The sequence below is a fragment of the Hylaeus volcanicus genome, chromosome 4 (assembly GCF_026283585.1).
Source record: "Hylaeus volcanicus isolate JK05 chromosome 4, UHH_iyHylVolc1.0_haploid, whole genome shotgun sequence".
In the NCBI taxonomy this organism is placed as follows: Eukaryota; Metazoa; Arthropoda; class Insecta; order Hymenoptera; family Colletidae; genus Hylaeus; species Hylaeus volcanicus.
Window position 1 is genome coordinate 28,170,847 of NC_071979.1, and position 14,930 is coordinate 28,185,776.

Below are 14,930 nucleotides of genomic sequence, written 5' to 3' on the forward strand. Positions count from 1 at the left end.
ATCTATATGTATATCGATTACTATTTAAGTATTACTTGACTAACGTCGTAGAAACAACATGTGGGAAGCAGTGGGAAGTGTAGTCTAAAAAGTTAGTCGTAGATATTATATCAATTTCAATATTACAAATGACATAAAACACGCCGCACTAAATGTCACAGAACTTAAATATCGTACCTAATGTATATATTAGTGATTGTGCGTGACGTTTCATTTAATTGTAATGTTTTCTTACTATCTTCTTTAATTGATAAACGTGTACATTAACCACGGACACTAGTTTTATTTCAAACCATTACGATGGATCTGCCGTATAATTAAATTAAATTAATTATACATCTTATTTGTATATAAATACCTCAAGTATAATGGCGACACCCACTAATGGTAACGGTAACCTAATCGACGAGTTTGAAGAAGCTTTTCAGGTATAGTCTAGAAACTATTATGATTCGTTATCAAATTTTATTGTTTTACGATATTACTGTTTATATATGTATATATACTTGTTTTTTTAATTTAAAGTATTACTTGCAGCAATGTTTGAGTATATTAACAACAAAAGACGAAGGGTTAGGAAACAATGGGATCGGAGTATCTGGTGGCTTGACTGTGGATAAAGAAGAAGCTCGCAGCGAAGTTGAACAAGTTACCCTAAGATTTATAGATCTTGCAAGGCAAATGGAAGCTTTCTTTCTACAAAAAAGATTTTTACTGTCCGCCTTGAAACCAGAACTAGTAGTAAAGGAAGATATCAACGATCTCAGAGTAGAACTAGCACGTAAAGAAGATCTTATAAAGAGACACTATGATAAAATCGCAGTATGGCAGAATCTGTTAGCAGACCTGCAAGGTTGGGCTAAATCTCCAGCTCAAGGTCCGGCCCCTAATGGTGAGAATGTTAACACGTTCACAGTCTGGACATTTAGAAGTCTATGGTTTACAATTCGTATATAATTTGTAAGACTGTGAATGTGTTACAAGGGTATTCTAGCCTGGCTAAATTCATGTAAAAATATACAGTAGATTTAAAAATGTAGTTTGTATAATCATTGTAGGAAAGAAGTAATTTTTATCACAATTTCAGAGTTAAAAGTATCTTAAAAATTAACAAAATGGCAGTAGTTAAGTACCAATGTTTTATACAGTTTTCTGTAAAGTTTCTGAACAGTCAGGATTTAAATTATATGTTTATGAGCTATGTTTATAAAGCTCAATCAAGACTTTTAGAAGCATACTTCTAAACTTTCCAAATGCTAAACTAGAATACCTCTTTAAAAGATTGTGCAACGTAAGTGTGCATAATAATTTTGCATTACATTAGGTTTACCAAATGGTACCCAAAGTGGACAAAACCAACAGACTGCAAATGGAGCTGGAAGTGCAACGATGCAGCAACAGCAGCAAATATTGCAACATCAACAGCAGCTCCAGCAGCAACAACAGTTACAACATCAAATGCAACATCAAATGCAGCAACAACAACTTCATCAGCAACAGGTATTTAAGTAATACCGTTACGAGCTGAAACTCCTGTATTCAGGCAGCTGTTTAAAAATTAGCGTTGGAGATAGATTTTTTAATGTGACGCAATACGATTATCGAAAATGCGTGACAGCGAAAATTGTATATTTGAAGAATGTTTCTTTTGTTGTGGCGGTCATAGTTAACGATAACATCTTGAATTATTATTCTTTAACATTTATCACGCCTTAGTTGTAAACCCAAACTTATCGATAATGTAAAGTATTCAGAATTTCTTTATGCAAAGTATCGTTGCACCATACAGTTATACTTATGTCGTGAGATTATTTATACCCGCTATAATGCTCTTGTTCTAAACGAAATGGTATATTTATTGTTATTAGGTTTTTATATTAATCGTTACAATTTGAAAATGAATACCACTATCGAATGATTGTACATGCCTGTGTGTATGCATGTGGGTGTGAATGTATAAGATGTATAGATTAAACTGTTAAGTAATCTTTTTGTGATTGAAATATTCGTCAGAATTGTAGAAACTATTTTTGCTCCTTTTTTTTAAAAAAATAATAGCTATTCAGGACATAAAATTGTTCAGTCCTACCGCACAAAAAGCAACGTACATTAGCGTTGCCTGTAATCAGTGCCTTATATAATTCCTATCCACGAGAGTGTAACGTGTAAGAAAGAAAAATTAAAGTGCTTTTATTAGTAACTGCGATATAGAATTATAAAAGCATGAATTTCGTTTATAAAAGAAGAAAGTATCGGATAGATATACTTGCATAAACACGTTGTAAAATGGTGCCAAAACGATTATTATTAAAATGTGTACAAATGTTTAGCCAAAAACTGACATAATAAATCTGATAACGGCAATAAAAAATAAATAAGCACAGATTATTCTGCTTAACGTTAATAGTAAACCTGATGATCCCTGTTACGCATATATTATAGTTAGGAGCAGATAGCGATATTTGAAATCCAATGTGACTTCGTAAACAAAGTATATACTTGCATACATGTATACATATCTGTTTATATATTTTAATTTTTCTTTCACATATTTTCGCATCATATACATATTCCTTCACATCACGTATAAAAAAAAAATTGTCAAAGATATAAGATATTTCTCAGTATTCATAAGCCTCCTTGTTTATAATATGATAAATATCTTTTGCATGTAAACGTATGCATGCGTTCTGCATCAATATAAAAGCTATTAAGAACGAACGCCTTTATATTCGAAAGATCATGTTGAAATCTTATCGATGATAAATCGTAGTATAATTACACATCAAAGTTATTTTATAATTATTCTAGCTATTCTTCTGTATCTCATAAATCGACATGTGTCTTTTTCACACGGATGTCTTAGATGTGATATTAAACTAAAAACATTGCAGCAATTCGTGCAAACGAATAACTGCAAGGAAACGTGTGCCATTTCTCTTGTGTTGTTTTCACGTGCAAGTAGATGTTGCAGAATAAATCTCTGTTCATGGATAAAAAAAAACAAACATTGTGCTTTCTTTCATTTCCCTTGCCTATCTAATTACTGTTCCTGACAACCTATTATATTGGCTTGCAACGAATCGTAAATTCCATTTATTATTTTCACTCGTAAATCTATATATATCTATATAAAATATATGCATGTATGTACAGTACTTTCGAGGTCTCTACGCTAAGTAATATTAATGGTATTGTTGAATCTTTGAAATATTTACTTTTGAACCTACATTGTTTTTCTATTATCATATAGGACATTTGATAAAAGTATATATAAAATATAATGTAATAATAGTATCATTGCGCTATAGAATATTTGACGTGACATTGCAGGTACAACAAGGAACAGGTGCTCCTCCTACAACAGGTCTTCAAGGGGTTGGAGTGTCTGTGGGCCAACAAGGGATGTTTATGACTCAAGGAGGAGTAAGTGTGACAGGTGCAAGGGCAGGATTCCCTGTTGGAGGCGTAGGAAGTAGTGCCCTTCAAGGACCACTAGCTTTTCTGGAGAAGACAACGAGCAATATAGGAATGCCGGAAAGGCGGAGTTGACGCGGAAGGGGGAGGGGCCGGGGTCGGGGTCGAGGAAGAGGCAGAGGAAAAGGACGAAGTGCCGGAGGAAGTCTTCCTCCGCCACCGCCACTCCTCGATACTTCGGACCCGTCGTCGTATGCTGCTGCTGCCGCAGTTGCAGCTGCTGCGGCAGCGCCCCTTCCCTCTCCACAGCAGCAGCCTCCACCACCGTGTACATGAACATGTTTACACTAGGGCTGGGACTAATTGTCGAGTTTTCCTGTATTCAAATATTCCGACCTTTCGTTAATTTCAATATTTAGAATATCATTCAGAAACTTGAGTATTCGAATATAATGCTTCAGAGGCGTGCAAGACTATGCGATTGCTCAGAACACCATGTATCGAAGAGCAAGGTGTCCGCAATTTTTGTTTATTGTAAGGTTTACAACGCACCGTTACCTTTACTTAAAATTATTTAATATAATAAACAATAAGCAGAGAAATTGCGAAGTGCAGCGCTCAAATTATTTTTACAGGACGACACAGTGACTAAGGCTAGTTGTTCGAATATTTAACGATTTTCTAAACATTTTGGTAAAAAGAAGTTAATGTATTTATATTCAAATAGTCCTAGCCCTAATTTATAAACAGAGTTGGGCATTAATCGACAGATTTTTGTAATTAATCGATTATGCGACGCGTTTGAAAATTTTGTCGCCAGAGTTAATCGCGATGAACGTTAGCTGATCAGTGATTATATCATTTACAACAAATAACGATTGATGATTATATTAACCGCTAGTCAGCCATCATCAGATAACAAACAATATTTTATTTAGATAAAAATCGATTCGTATAACAAATAAAGTAAATGATTTACGATCGATTTAATCGATAGTAATCAGTATGAGAGGATTAAAGATGTTAGATGTAAATGATTACGATTAGTAATTTGTCGTATGATCTTATTTACACTTGATACCGCTAAACCTTTCACGCTAATTATCGTGCAACATATTCGGTCAAAATACTTATCTTACTTATTTAATCAACGATAATAACGAGCGATTACTGTAATCGCCAATCGTTATTTTGATTAAAGCTTGCCCAACACTGGTTTGACAGTAATTTAATTTGATAATGTAAGATACTGTTCCTATCCATCGTTGTTGTGAGTTTATAGTCGCCGTAATCGAACCAATTTATAAATGAAATTTAGTGGCTTTATATTTTATCAACAATTTCTTATCATTGGATGTTTGTACATTATTTTTTAAATACTTCACGAATCCACTTCAGTAAACAACTTAAATTAAATATAGCAGATTTTTATTTCGCGCGTTCAAATATATCGCAAAATTATAATTTATAAGTCAAATTTCCAACGATGAAAAATTGCTCGTAAATTAATGAAACCACTAAATTTCATTTGTACACTGTTCCTATGTCGGAAATTATTGTGATCGCTGATTTCTCTAAAGAAAACAATGGATTTCGTTTCCATTACAAAGCATCGAAATGCTTGTCGATTTAGTCCTAAGAATGTGTTGCAAATAACTTTTTGCGACACGTATGAGAAACTACGTGTGATACAGATATGCGTGTCGCAGACCATTAGTTATTCTGAAAAAAGCAGGGTATCCATTGAAAAGATGTAGTTAAGTAGTGCCAGTTTTATTAAATCGTTTCAACATAAATGACGAACATGTAATATTATTTAGTATACTTTGTAAAAATATTTTGTTCGCTTTGCGACTCGCGTGAATCGCAATCATTCGTTCGAATACTTCGCATCAGTCTTTATACTGTAACAAACTCGGAAGAAGACTATGCAAAATGTGATGTACCCGTGAAAAAGAATAATCAGTTTGTCTTTTAAACTATGTAAGGGGAGTGGCAGTAAGAACTGTACATAACAATGTGTGGTAAAAAAGTAACATAAATTTCACATGTACATAGAATTAGAGGCACGTTTTTTTATACAATAAATCATGTATTTTATTATATTAAGTTCGAATAATTGTTAGCACTTTTACAAGTCGTATGTAATGTTTACACAAATGTTGATCAAAACTGTCGGATGTATTTCAGATACGACACAAATAAAGTGTAAATTGCCAAAATAACGATATACCTCCCGCGGATAAAACCATCTATTAAGCCATTTTTTGTACAAAATTAGTATATATTTTATATTCTTTCTTTTTGTGATATCGTCGTACAAGTTTATTCCTGTTGTATGCCTCTCTCCTTTATTTTATTTTTGTTGTATAACATGGTTATTAATAATCATTGACGTGCCCATTGATTACTATTAACCGAATTCAGCTTTTTACATAATATGAACAAAATCAACTGTACAAGAAAATTAAGAATTCATTATATTTGTACTAAATGCTGTCGTACTGTAAGGTAATATAATTCTGTACAAAAATGTAACGATTACAAATTTGATAAGTTGTGTGAATTTTAGTTCAATTTTATTTTACATTCCCATTGATTTGATTCGTTGTTTTCTTTCTTATTTTTGTATTCGAATGTAATGCATTTACGGGTATACGAATAAATGTCGGAATGTAAAAAAGGAGGTGGTGGGTAGCGATTATATAAAATGCGTGTTTTTATACATATGCATAAAAAAAAAAAAACAGACAAAACATATATGTATATACACGCGTGTATACACATATGCATACGTATATATAAAAATAAAACATACAACTTGCACCGTTCAACTTAAAATAATTGTAAATTTTAATAACACAATGTTTGTAAAAATTGAATGAGCGTACGAGTTGGACGACCCGTCATTCCAGCTGGTATGTACGACAGTAACTCGTCAGGTCCAGGACCCATTACTCCAGCTATATCTAAATGCAGCCACGGTGTATCGTTTGGAACAAATTCTCGCAAGAAAGCAGCCGCCATACACGCGCCACCACCTTTGGTTTTCGCCATATTATTTACATCAGCTGACTTAGTTTTCTCTGTAACCAATATTGTATTATTCTACATTATTACCTTTTCTAAAATTTAAATGATAAAATTAATGTTTTTTTTCTCCGATATTCATCGATAGTAAATATAAACTACTGTCAGTCTTTCTAGAACATTTACGAACTTTTTCAGATCCTTGTCAGGAATATTAGTTACCCCCTTAAGAGTATAAACAAAAGTTCTAATTTATCTTACTTGTCATTTCATCAGTAAAGTGCTGCCACAGAGGAAGTCTCCATACTCGATCACCAGTCAGTAAACCAGCACATTTTAACATCTCAAACAGACCAGTATCATTTGTAAAGACTCCAGTTGCTGCTCCTCCTAGAGAGGTTCTCATTGCACCAGTTAGCGTTGCAATATCCAAGATAAATCTATATACATACACAAATTATTGTATACATCTATATCGAATCATACGATATTAAGTCTACTTGGTAAGTACCTTGGGTTAAATTCTTGAGCGTAGCAAAGTGCATCAGCAAGAATCAATCTACCCTCTGCATCTGTGTTATCTACAATGATAGTTTTACCATTCATTGCAACCACAAGGTCACCAGGTTTAGTTGCTGTGCTTGAAGGCAAATTTTCAGTAAGAGGGATCAAACCAACGATGTTTACTTTCAATTTAAGTTCAGCGGCGGCACGAATAACAGCCGACACGCATGCTGCACCGCTCATGTCTGCACGCATTTCATCCATGTCAGATGAAGGCTAAAATTGTTATTCATATAATGATTCGGCTGCAAGATTTTCTCAAGTGTTGATATGTTTGTCTTGGAAACAGTTTGTCTTGATTTGATATGTTTATTATTCAATAAACTTGCTACTCCACCTAATAATATTTTACCTTGAGACTAATACCACCAGCGTCGAATGTAACACCCTTTCCAACGAATACAATTGGCTGAGAATTATCGTCAGCACCTTTGTACAGCATCTCAACGAACTTGGGTGGTTCGGAACTGCCTCTAGCTACACTGAGGAAGGAACCCATTTTTTTCTGTTGCGCCCATTCTTTGTCGTGTACCTGAACGCTAATTCCTAATGGAGTGAGGACTGAGCTCACTTCCTGAGAGAATATCGTAGGGGTCATCAGATTGGCTGGCGTATCCGCAAGTTGGCGTGCCCAGTTTTGTGCTTGAGCTTTGATATTTCCGACTCGCCATTCTTCTCTTCACATAAAAATGCCATTATTAGTATAAAATTCAACATCTGTCTGAGGTTTTCTTATAATTCTTGCTAAGCTTAAACAGTTCCCATTCTTCACACTAGATAGCGCCACTGAATTATGGTACCGACACCATAGATACCTATTCATATTCAAAATCTGTATTTGCGATTAAACTAAGAAAATATCTAAGAGAAAGCGAAATAACATTGCATCGTATTTAACAAGGGAATAAATTAGTCTACATACATATAAATAAATCTATAAGGGTACATACTTTGTAAATAAAATGAACAGAATTATACTCACTCTTCTTCTTGATTGAAGAGTGAAATTTTGGGAAATATCTTCCGCTTTTCCTTGCTTCTCGAGCCTTGAAAGAACCACGTTGAAAGTGCAGCTCCTTCAGCAGCAGCTTCTGCATCCTCTAAGGTCTCCAACGTTATATCTTTTATATCCACGTCATCCAATGCACGACAACCCGCTATTTTAACAAATGATTAAAATAATTATTAAATCGTAATATGAACATCGACTATTAAAATTACTATATTATCTTAGGAAAATATATGTTAGAAGAAATAGATTCACCACAAAAGAAATATTTACCTGCTGCAGCTATACGTACACTTTCTTTTCCTTCGTGTACTTCTTCCTGATGGTTAATGCCAAGGTTTTTCTTTCCAAGACCAACAACTGCCACTCCTACATAATCCTTCTCGTCCAAACCCCAAAATACTCTAGCCTGACCTAGCGGAATTTTTGGACCTGCTCTGTAGCGGTACAAGCATTTAAATGTTATTTAAAATCTATGAAATATGAAAACGTACATTGCTAAGGTAAGGGGTAAATTTATTGTACGATCAAAAATTTTACTAATGAATGTACTGAGACACAAATTCACAAGTTTATTCGTTACAATAATTCTAGGCGTCATTTATTAGCATATGCTGCAGCATTTGCAATTTTTAAAATATAATCTAAAAATATACTATCCTTCACATACATTCTAGAATATACTTCTTTAAAATTACTCTAATTTCTCTAACAATTATTCTAATTATTAATTACAATTACAATTACTTTTTCCCACAGTTAAAGCTACATATTAATTCACAATTGTATTCTTTGCTCTATAGTGGATTTACACTAGCAATACATCAAATATAGGCATCACAATTATTCCCAATGTATTCATTATTAATAAAAATGTATAACAGTACAGAATTCCTTGCGAAATATAATATAGTACAATGTAAAACTATATTTTCATTACCAAAATTCGTTTCCTTGTTTTAAGTATACACGTGATGTAAGTATGTAAATTTGTCATGGGGTTTATCATATTTGTAACAGCATTTACTTTAATATTATCACGTAAATAGTAATGAAACTATTGAAAATTGACACATTGATATTTTAAAAGACGAGTCGTGAAAATGGTTTGCTTAAAATGTACAATTCGTAGCTAAGCGAAAAAATATTTAAATAGAAAATAGTAAATGTAAATTTTTCTCTCTTTTACACATAATGAAATTACTAGTAATTACACTTTTTATCAGAAAGCTATTATTAGTAATTGAAATTAAAATATATATACATACGTTATAAGTACTCTAATTCTATAAATTAAAAGTATTTACAGTTTACTATTTTTTATCGCATATTTCATCTTTCCTTAGCTCTAATGCTAACATATAAAGAATGTATTAACACTGATAGTAGGAACTTAATGCAATCTAAGCACATTCACTATTCCTTAGCTGAGATAATATTCTTGGCACAAATTCAATCGAATAGACAGCAATCGGTATCGTTTATATCGGCTCGTATATTCCTACTCTATTGAATTTAATTTATTAGGCTATTTGGCAAGACATTTACTACAAGAATCACATCATACAATTAGAGTTGCATTTTCACAATTTAAAGTGTTCTTTTATTTTTTTTTATCCACAAAAATACTTTTTATATTTTAGATTATTTATAACAATAAACTTTTCTGTTCCATTTGTAATTTACATATCATATATGATACACTAAAACAAGTTACTCTATTTTAAAAATTAGTAAATAATTTATATCGCGTAATTGTAAACGGATATTATTTAATAGATAATGAAAATTATGACCAAAATCGGATAAAAATAAAATCAAATTTATATGATTAGAACATTTTATTACATATGAATTGTGCTAATTACTGTGCAAGTAACTTTCATTTTGTAATGCATTAATGCATTAAATATTACTACTAAATTAACATGAAATTATAAAAGGCCACATTCCAATATTATAAATGATCAGACACAAGGCATGTGTTCCTAATGTTAACATAAAATATTTATCATTAAGATTCAGTCTATTAAATTACAACTAAAATAGAAAATAATTAACCCAAAAACACAATAAGTAACAGTACCAATATTTTTAGTAAAAAATATAATTAGAAGAAAATATTTGTGCTGCTCAACACCCAGAGTATTACTCTAACTTCCTTGAATAAGTTAGTCTCTAATAATTTAGATCTCCGTGTAACAAACCTTTTAATTCCTTTTAATTTATTTAATTATTTTAATAAATAATTTCGTGTAACAAACCTGTTAATTCTTAAAATTTTAAATCTTTTAATTCCCCTTGCAACAGATCGCTATAACATTTAGAATAAATCTTTGCTTCCCTCGTCATTGTTCGTGTCCAAGCACCAAATAAAATAAATTTCAAAACACACATAGGTACGCGCTAAACATCATATTAAACAGCGATCATATTCAAACCAGTTCTAATATTTTAATAATCCCTTGAGAATTCGCAGCTACCACGACATTCGACATTTGCTTCCAACAAACTGCAGACACAAATTCATTCAGATCTTCTTCTCTTCGTTCTTGTATCTCTAATATACTTCGAACAGCGTCAAACTTATAGGAGAATAATTGTTTTGTGAGTCCTTTGTAATACACATACAGTGCATTGTTCTCTGATCCACATGCCACGTAATCGCCATCAGTGGCTAGACCAACGAAATTTTTCTCGTTTACGTGTCCAACAAACGAACGCAAACAATGTGGATTGTTGATATTCCACATTTTTAACTGCGAATCGGTGCTCGCTGATACTATCTCCTCCTTGTTAATAAACTTAACGTACGAAACAGCTTTACGGTGCCCCTTAAATATGCACAACGCCTCTTTCATGTTACGTAAATCGTAATAGTGGACGCAATGATCTGCTGATCCAAATGCCAGGTGACACGAGCTTCGAGGATTAAATTTTACGCAGCATACATTAGCTTTCGCTTCTAAAGAAGCAACGGAATGATCGTTATTCAGAGACCATAATTTAACTCTAGCATCGTCCGAACCAGATGCTATGAGCCTAGTGTCTACATCGTTGAAGTCCACGGACCAGCATCTCTTCTCGTGTTCTTGAAACGCCTTTGTTCTTTGACCAGTCGCAGCATCCCACACTGTTACTGTACCTTCGTAGTCTGACGATGCTAGCATTCCTTTATGAAAGGAATTCCAAGACACGCAGGATATCTTCGAACTGGAAACCATCTCTACACAGGGATAGTGAATGTCTACCGTGTCCCTTATAACAGCACTATAGTCGAATACCTTTATACGCTTCGTGACGCCAGCTATCGCGAAAAATTCGTTATCCTTGTCAAATTCTATGCTCGAGACGATAGTGGAGTTATTAAAAATATCTGATGAGTAATTCAATGTCGCCAATGGACGTAGAGAATTGTATCTGGAGAATTTCACAAGATTTTCTCTGAAAACGTCAAGCCCGGAGCTTGTACCGTGCCATGTCTCGCTAGGAGCTTGAGGCTTGTGCCCAAGGAGCAGCTCTTTCGCTCGAGAGTCGAAATAACATTGTACGAAATCATCGAAATGAGCGTGCATTCTCTTTCTACGTACGGCCAATGTTGAACCTGCTGTATAATCACTTTGTTTTTGACTTACTGGAGGATTAGTAGTAAATGTATCGTTTGCGGACACGAATGCTTTTTCATTTGGTTTTACCATGTTTGAATCTATTATATCTATAAGGCCTATCATCTCTCTTCTAATAGCCGACACCTGCGCGGTATCATTTTCGCTCGATCTCTTCAAATCTTCTATCCTGGGACATTTGCTCTGGACGTCCCTCAATATACTCTCGACTTCTTCCATATCCTTTTTAATTAATGCTATCTCCTTCTGCAATTGCTTTTTCTGTTCCTCCTTTTGTTGCAGTAAATGGGTTAAAAATTCGTGCAGTAGTTTGTTTTGTGCCGCACACGTTTCCGCTTCAAGCAAGTGCTTCCTTTGCGTTAATACTTCTAACATTACATTTACATCTGGTAAAGTGAGATTAGCAGTCTCCGCAGCTACGATATCTCTCAGTCCATCGTAAGGTGGCAGAGATATATCTGTCCCTAAAGATCTGTGTCTACCGTCAGCTGTATACGAAGACCCTAACTCAGCGAGACCCTTAATTCGAGTTTTGTATTTTGAAATTAATTCGTGTAACAAAAAGTTTGGAAATATATCTTGTTGTGTCAACGAGTAGCTACATTTCGGACAACGCCCGTTGGCTTCCAGGGATTTAACTATGCAACGATAACAAAATGTATGACCGCAACGCGTGATATGAGCTTCATCGATCACCTCAAAACAAATAGGACAGAGATAATCATTATTTTTATCTTCGAGTGAGCCACTAATCCTATGGAGAACATTTGCTGATTGGTGTTGTTTACTTATTCGACTACTACATTCGCCAACTCCCCTACTACTCCCAGCGGCGCTATCGTTTCCCAAGTTACTATCACCGATAGCTGACATTATTCTTCGTAACTGAAATTAAGTTGTACTATATTTTATCATATCGCTTAAAACATATTTAATGATGTTAATATGTCTATATTTAATTTCATGTCGTTCGAAGCCTCTTTCACGTTAATAGTAATTTTGATTTGCTAATAACCAGTTTAAAGAACCAACAATTTTGGAAATTGTTACTTTCGGAATAATATGCTTTTAAACTGATTTTTATATAATAAAATACGTGTGGTAACTCCTTCTGCGCGGCAAGCTTTTTGCTTCATATCATGCGTACAATATCGTCTCTCAGTCTAGTCTCTCCTGAAACAATGAAAATAATGCCAGTGAGCTTGCGGGACATAAATTTCACTCGAAATTCAAGAGTTTTATTAACAGAAAATACTTTATGAAAAAGTTTTTAAAACAACAAAGGAAAAGCAAATCTGAATATTATGTAAAGCTCAGGCAGCATTATAACAATTGTTTCAGGCTGGAACTATCAACAAAACATTTTTACATTATTAACATTAATCCACATAATTTTCAAACGCAATTACAAAAATAATATACAAAATCGTATCGCGCGTTACAATTTACGTTTGTCGCGATTCTGTGCCATTCGACGTGTGCATTGTATTTCTTTGACTAACCAGGTATTTGCTCGAAGTGAAAAAATCATAGTTTAACATCAGGTGTACGATACTTATACCTGAATATAGATACTTATCTACAACCTGGTTTCACATATTGTGCAAAGAAAAATGTGTTCGATGAAAAGAACATTAACACAGATTTTACACAAACATGTGATACAAAAATATGCAAATTATGGAGCAAAATATATTATAGGTTATGAAATACAGACTTACAACAAAAGATTTTTTTGTAGTTTTCCTTTAACTAGTTCATTGTATTTAGCTGCTGTTGGAGTCAACGAAATCTTCTTTTCATCTTCGGTTTCATATACACCGAGCACCAATCCTTTCTGTAGAAAATTAAAATAGCTTGAATAAATGTTAAACAGAGGAGGTCTTCTGCAAATTCGTTGCGGATTTATCAGAAGATACGGTATAATGTAAATGATACATATGATATCAAAGATAAGCAACTGAATAAATGTTTCCATAAAATATATGTACATATTTTTAATTCATATATTTTTTAAACATTAAGTAGCTTTGATATGAGTACCATATTTAATTATATTTTTATCGAATTTTGTCCAATTTTCTAGGTGAAAAGTACGGATACTTAATCACCAAGGATGTTGAAGTATGGTTAGCCATTCAGGGTTATGGTACAGTCATACATTCGGCGAATGTTGAACAACACGCTCTCCCGTTTTACAGAGTAATACAACTGATAGAAAGAATCATTCGTTTAAAAAATAACAAAAGAGTACGTTTATTGTTTGATATTCGTCGAATGCAAAATATGTAGCTACGCCATTAAGTAAGCGAAACCGCCAAATGGCGTCATCCCCAGCGAACGTGCCAAGTATGTTACAGTGTAAAAGAACGAACAGCCTTGCAAAACAAGACCGTTATTTGTTAGAAAAATTTGACTACGGTAAGAAATAAATTGAAACTGTATTCTGAACACTGATCGCTAAAATGATTGAAAATTTGCACATTCCGATAACACGTTTTCTCCCTCTTTCTCTTCTGACAATTTTCAAAGCAACGAAAATTCTTCGTTTCGATAGTTGCATAAAATGGAAATACGCTGTTTCTTCGCTAATAGAACAGAGACGAGTACTTTCTAAAAATACGAATGGACTATAATTACCTTCATGGTCGAGATGCAGGATAAGAAACGTAACTGCGAATTTCCGTATTGCAGACTCTTACCCCTGATAAGAGACAATGCCATAATTTGTTCAAGAGAGCATTTAGGTTGATATATGTATATACGTATATCTATATGGATACGCAGTGTGACCAGATTGGTTGTCTTTTTGAGCATGCGCACTTGGAGAACAACGGTGTGCATAGCTAGTGTTATGGGCGTCAAAATCTAGCGGGCCCCTGACCCTAGCCAATAAGGAGATCAACTTTAATAACACGACCACGTGATTTGCGACAGGACCGAAACAGCAGCCGCTACACCCCAAACATATATACATTTAAATAGAATGTAAATAAATTAATATTCATATATCATAATTACAGTCATGCAGTGAAAGTATGTAAAGATTTTAAATAAATCCATGCAGAGCAAAATAAAATGTAACGATACAGTCTATTGTTATATGTTATCTATTCACATTTCGAACAACTATACATAAGGTACATTCCTGAACAATGCATACGAACCAATGAGATTCTTCCGTAAGTCACGTGGTTGTTACTATGGTCCATCCAACAAGAAGATGAACTTTAGTAACACAACTGCATGACTTGTGAAAGGATCTCATTGGTCCACTACTTCCC

General features: G+C 33.7%; 2 protein-coding genes across 4 annotated transcripts; one reads left to right on the forward strand and one right to left on the reverse strand.

Moving 5' to 3' along the window:
• The first annotated feature begins 16 nt into the window (after positions 1–16).
• LOC128874589 (mediator of RNA polymerase II transcription subunit 28-like) lies at positions 17–6,172 on the forward strand. 2 transcript variants are annotated; one of them, XM_054119440.1, is made up of 4 exons: positions 17–428; positions 538–877; positions 1,325–1,500; positions 3,334–6,172. In XM_054119440.1, the coding sequence occupies exons 1-4, from the start codon at positions 369–371 to the stop codon at positions 3,550–3,552; spliced, it is 795 nt and encodes a 264-aa protein (XP_053975415.1). In that variant the 5' UTR covers positions 17–368; the 3' UTR covers positions 3,553–6,172. The 2 variants fall into 2 exon arrangements, with proteins under 2 accessions (XP_053975415.1, XP_053975414.1); XM_054119439.1 differs by having other exon boundaries at positions 29–428; positions 538–892.
• Positions 5,175–14,490, reverse strand: LOC128874587 (E3 ubiquitin-protein ligase COP1-like). 2 transcript variants are annotated; one of them, XM_054119437.1, is made up of 8 exons: positions 14,287–14,490; positions 13,368–13,483; positions 8,294–8,457; positions 7,994–8,168; positions 7,364–7,688; positions 6,959–7,227; positions 6,709–6,887; positions 5,175–6,503 (listed from the first exon to the last, which is right to left on the reverse strand). In XM_054119437.1, the coding sequence occupies exons 1-8, from the start codon at positions 14,488–14,490 to the stop codon at positions 6,271–6,273; spliced, it is 1,665 nt and encodes a 554-aa protein (XP_053975412.1). In that variant the 3' UTR covers positions 5,175–6,270. The 2 variants fall into 2 exon arrangements, with proteins under 2 accessions (XP_053975412.1, XP_053975411.1); XM_054119436.1 differs by lacking the exons at positions 5,175–6,503; positions 6,709–6,887; positions 6,959–7,227; ... (1 more) ...; positions 7,994–8,168; positions 8,294–8,457 and adding an exon at positions 9,612–12,819 and having other exon boundaries at positions 14,287–14,428.
• Between the last annotated feature and the right edge of the window lie 440 nt (positions 14,491–14,930).

Excerpts from the sequence above, each read along its gene's own strand:
- LOC128874589 (XM_054119439.1), top strand. The coding sequence starts at position 369 with ATGGCGACACCCACTAATGGTAACGGTAACCTAATCGACGAGTTTGAA. Across the intron at positions 429-537 it reads AGTTTGAAGAAGCTTTTCAG|CAATGTTTGAGTATATTAAC; the intron begins GTATAGTCTAGA and ends TATTACTTGCAG. Across the intron at positions 1,501-3,333 it reads AACAACTTCATCAGCAACAG|GTACAACAAGGAACAGGTGC; the intron begins GTATTTAAGTAA and ends GTGACATTGCAG.
- LOC128874587 (XM_054119436.1), bottom strand. The coding sequence starts at position 12,519 with ATGTCAGCTATCGGTGATAGTAACTTGGGAAACGATAGCGCCGCTGGG.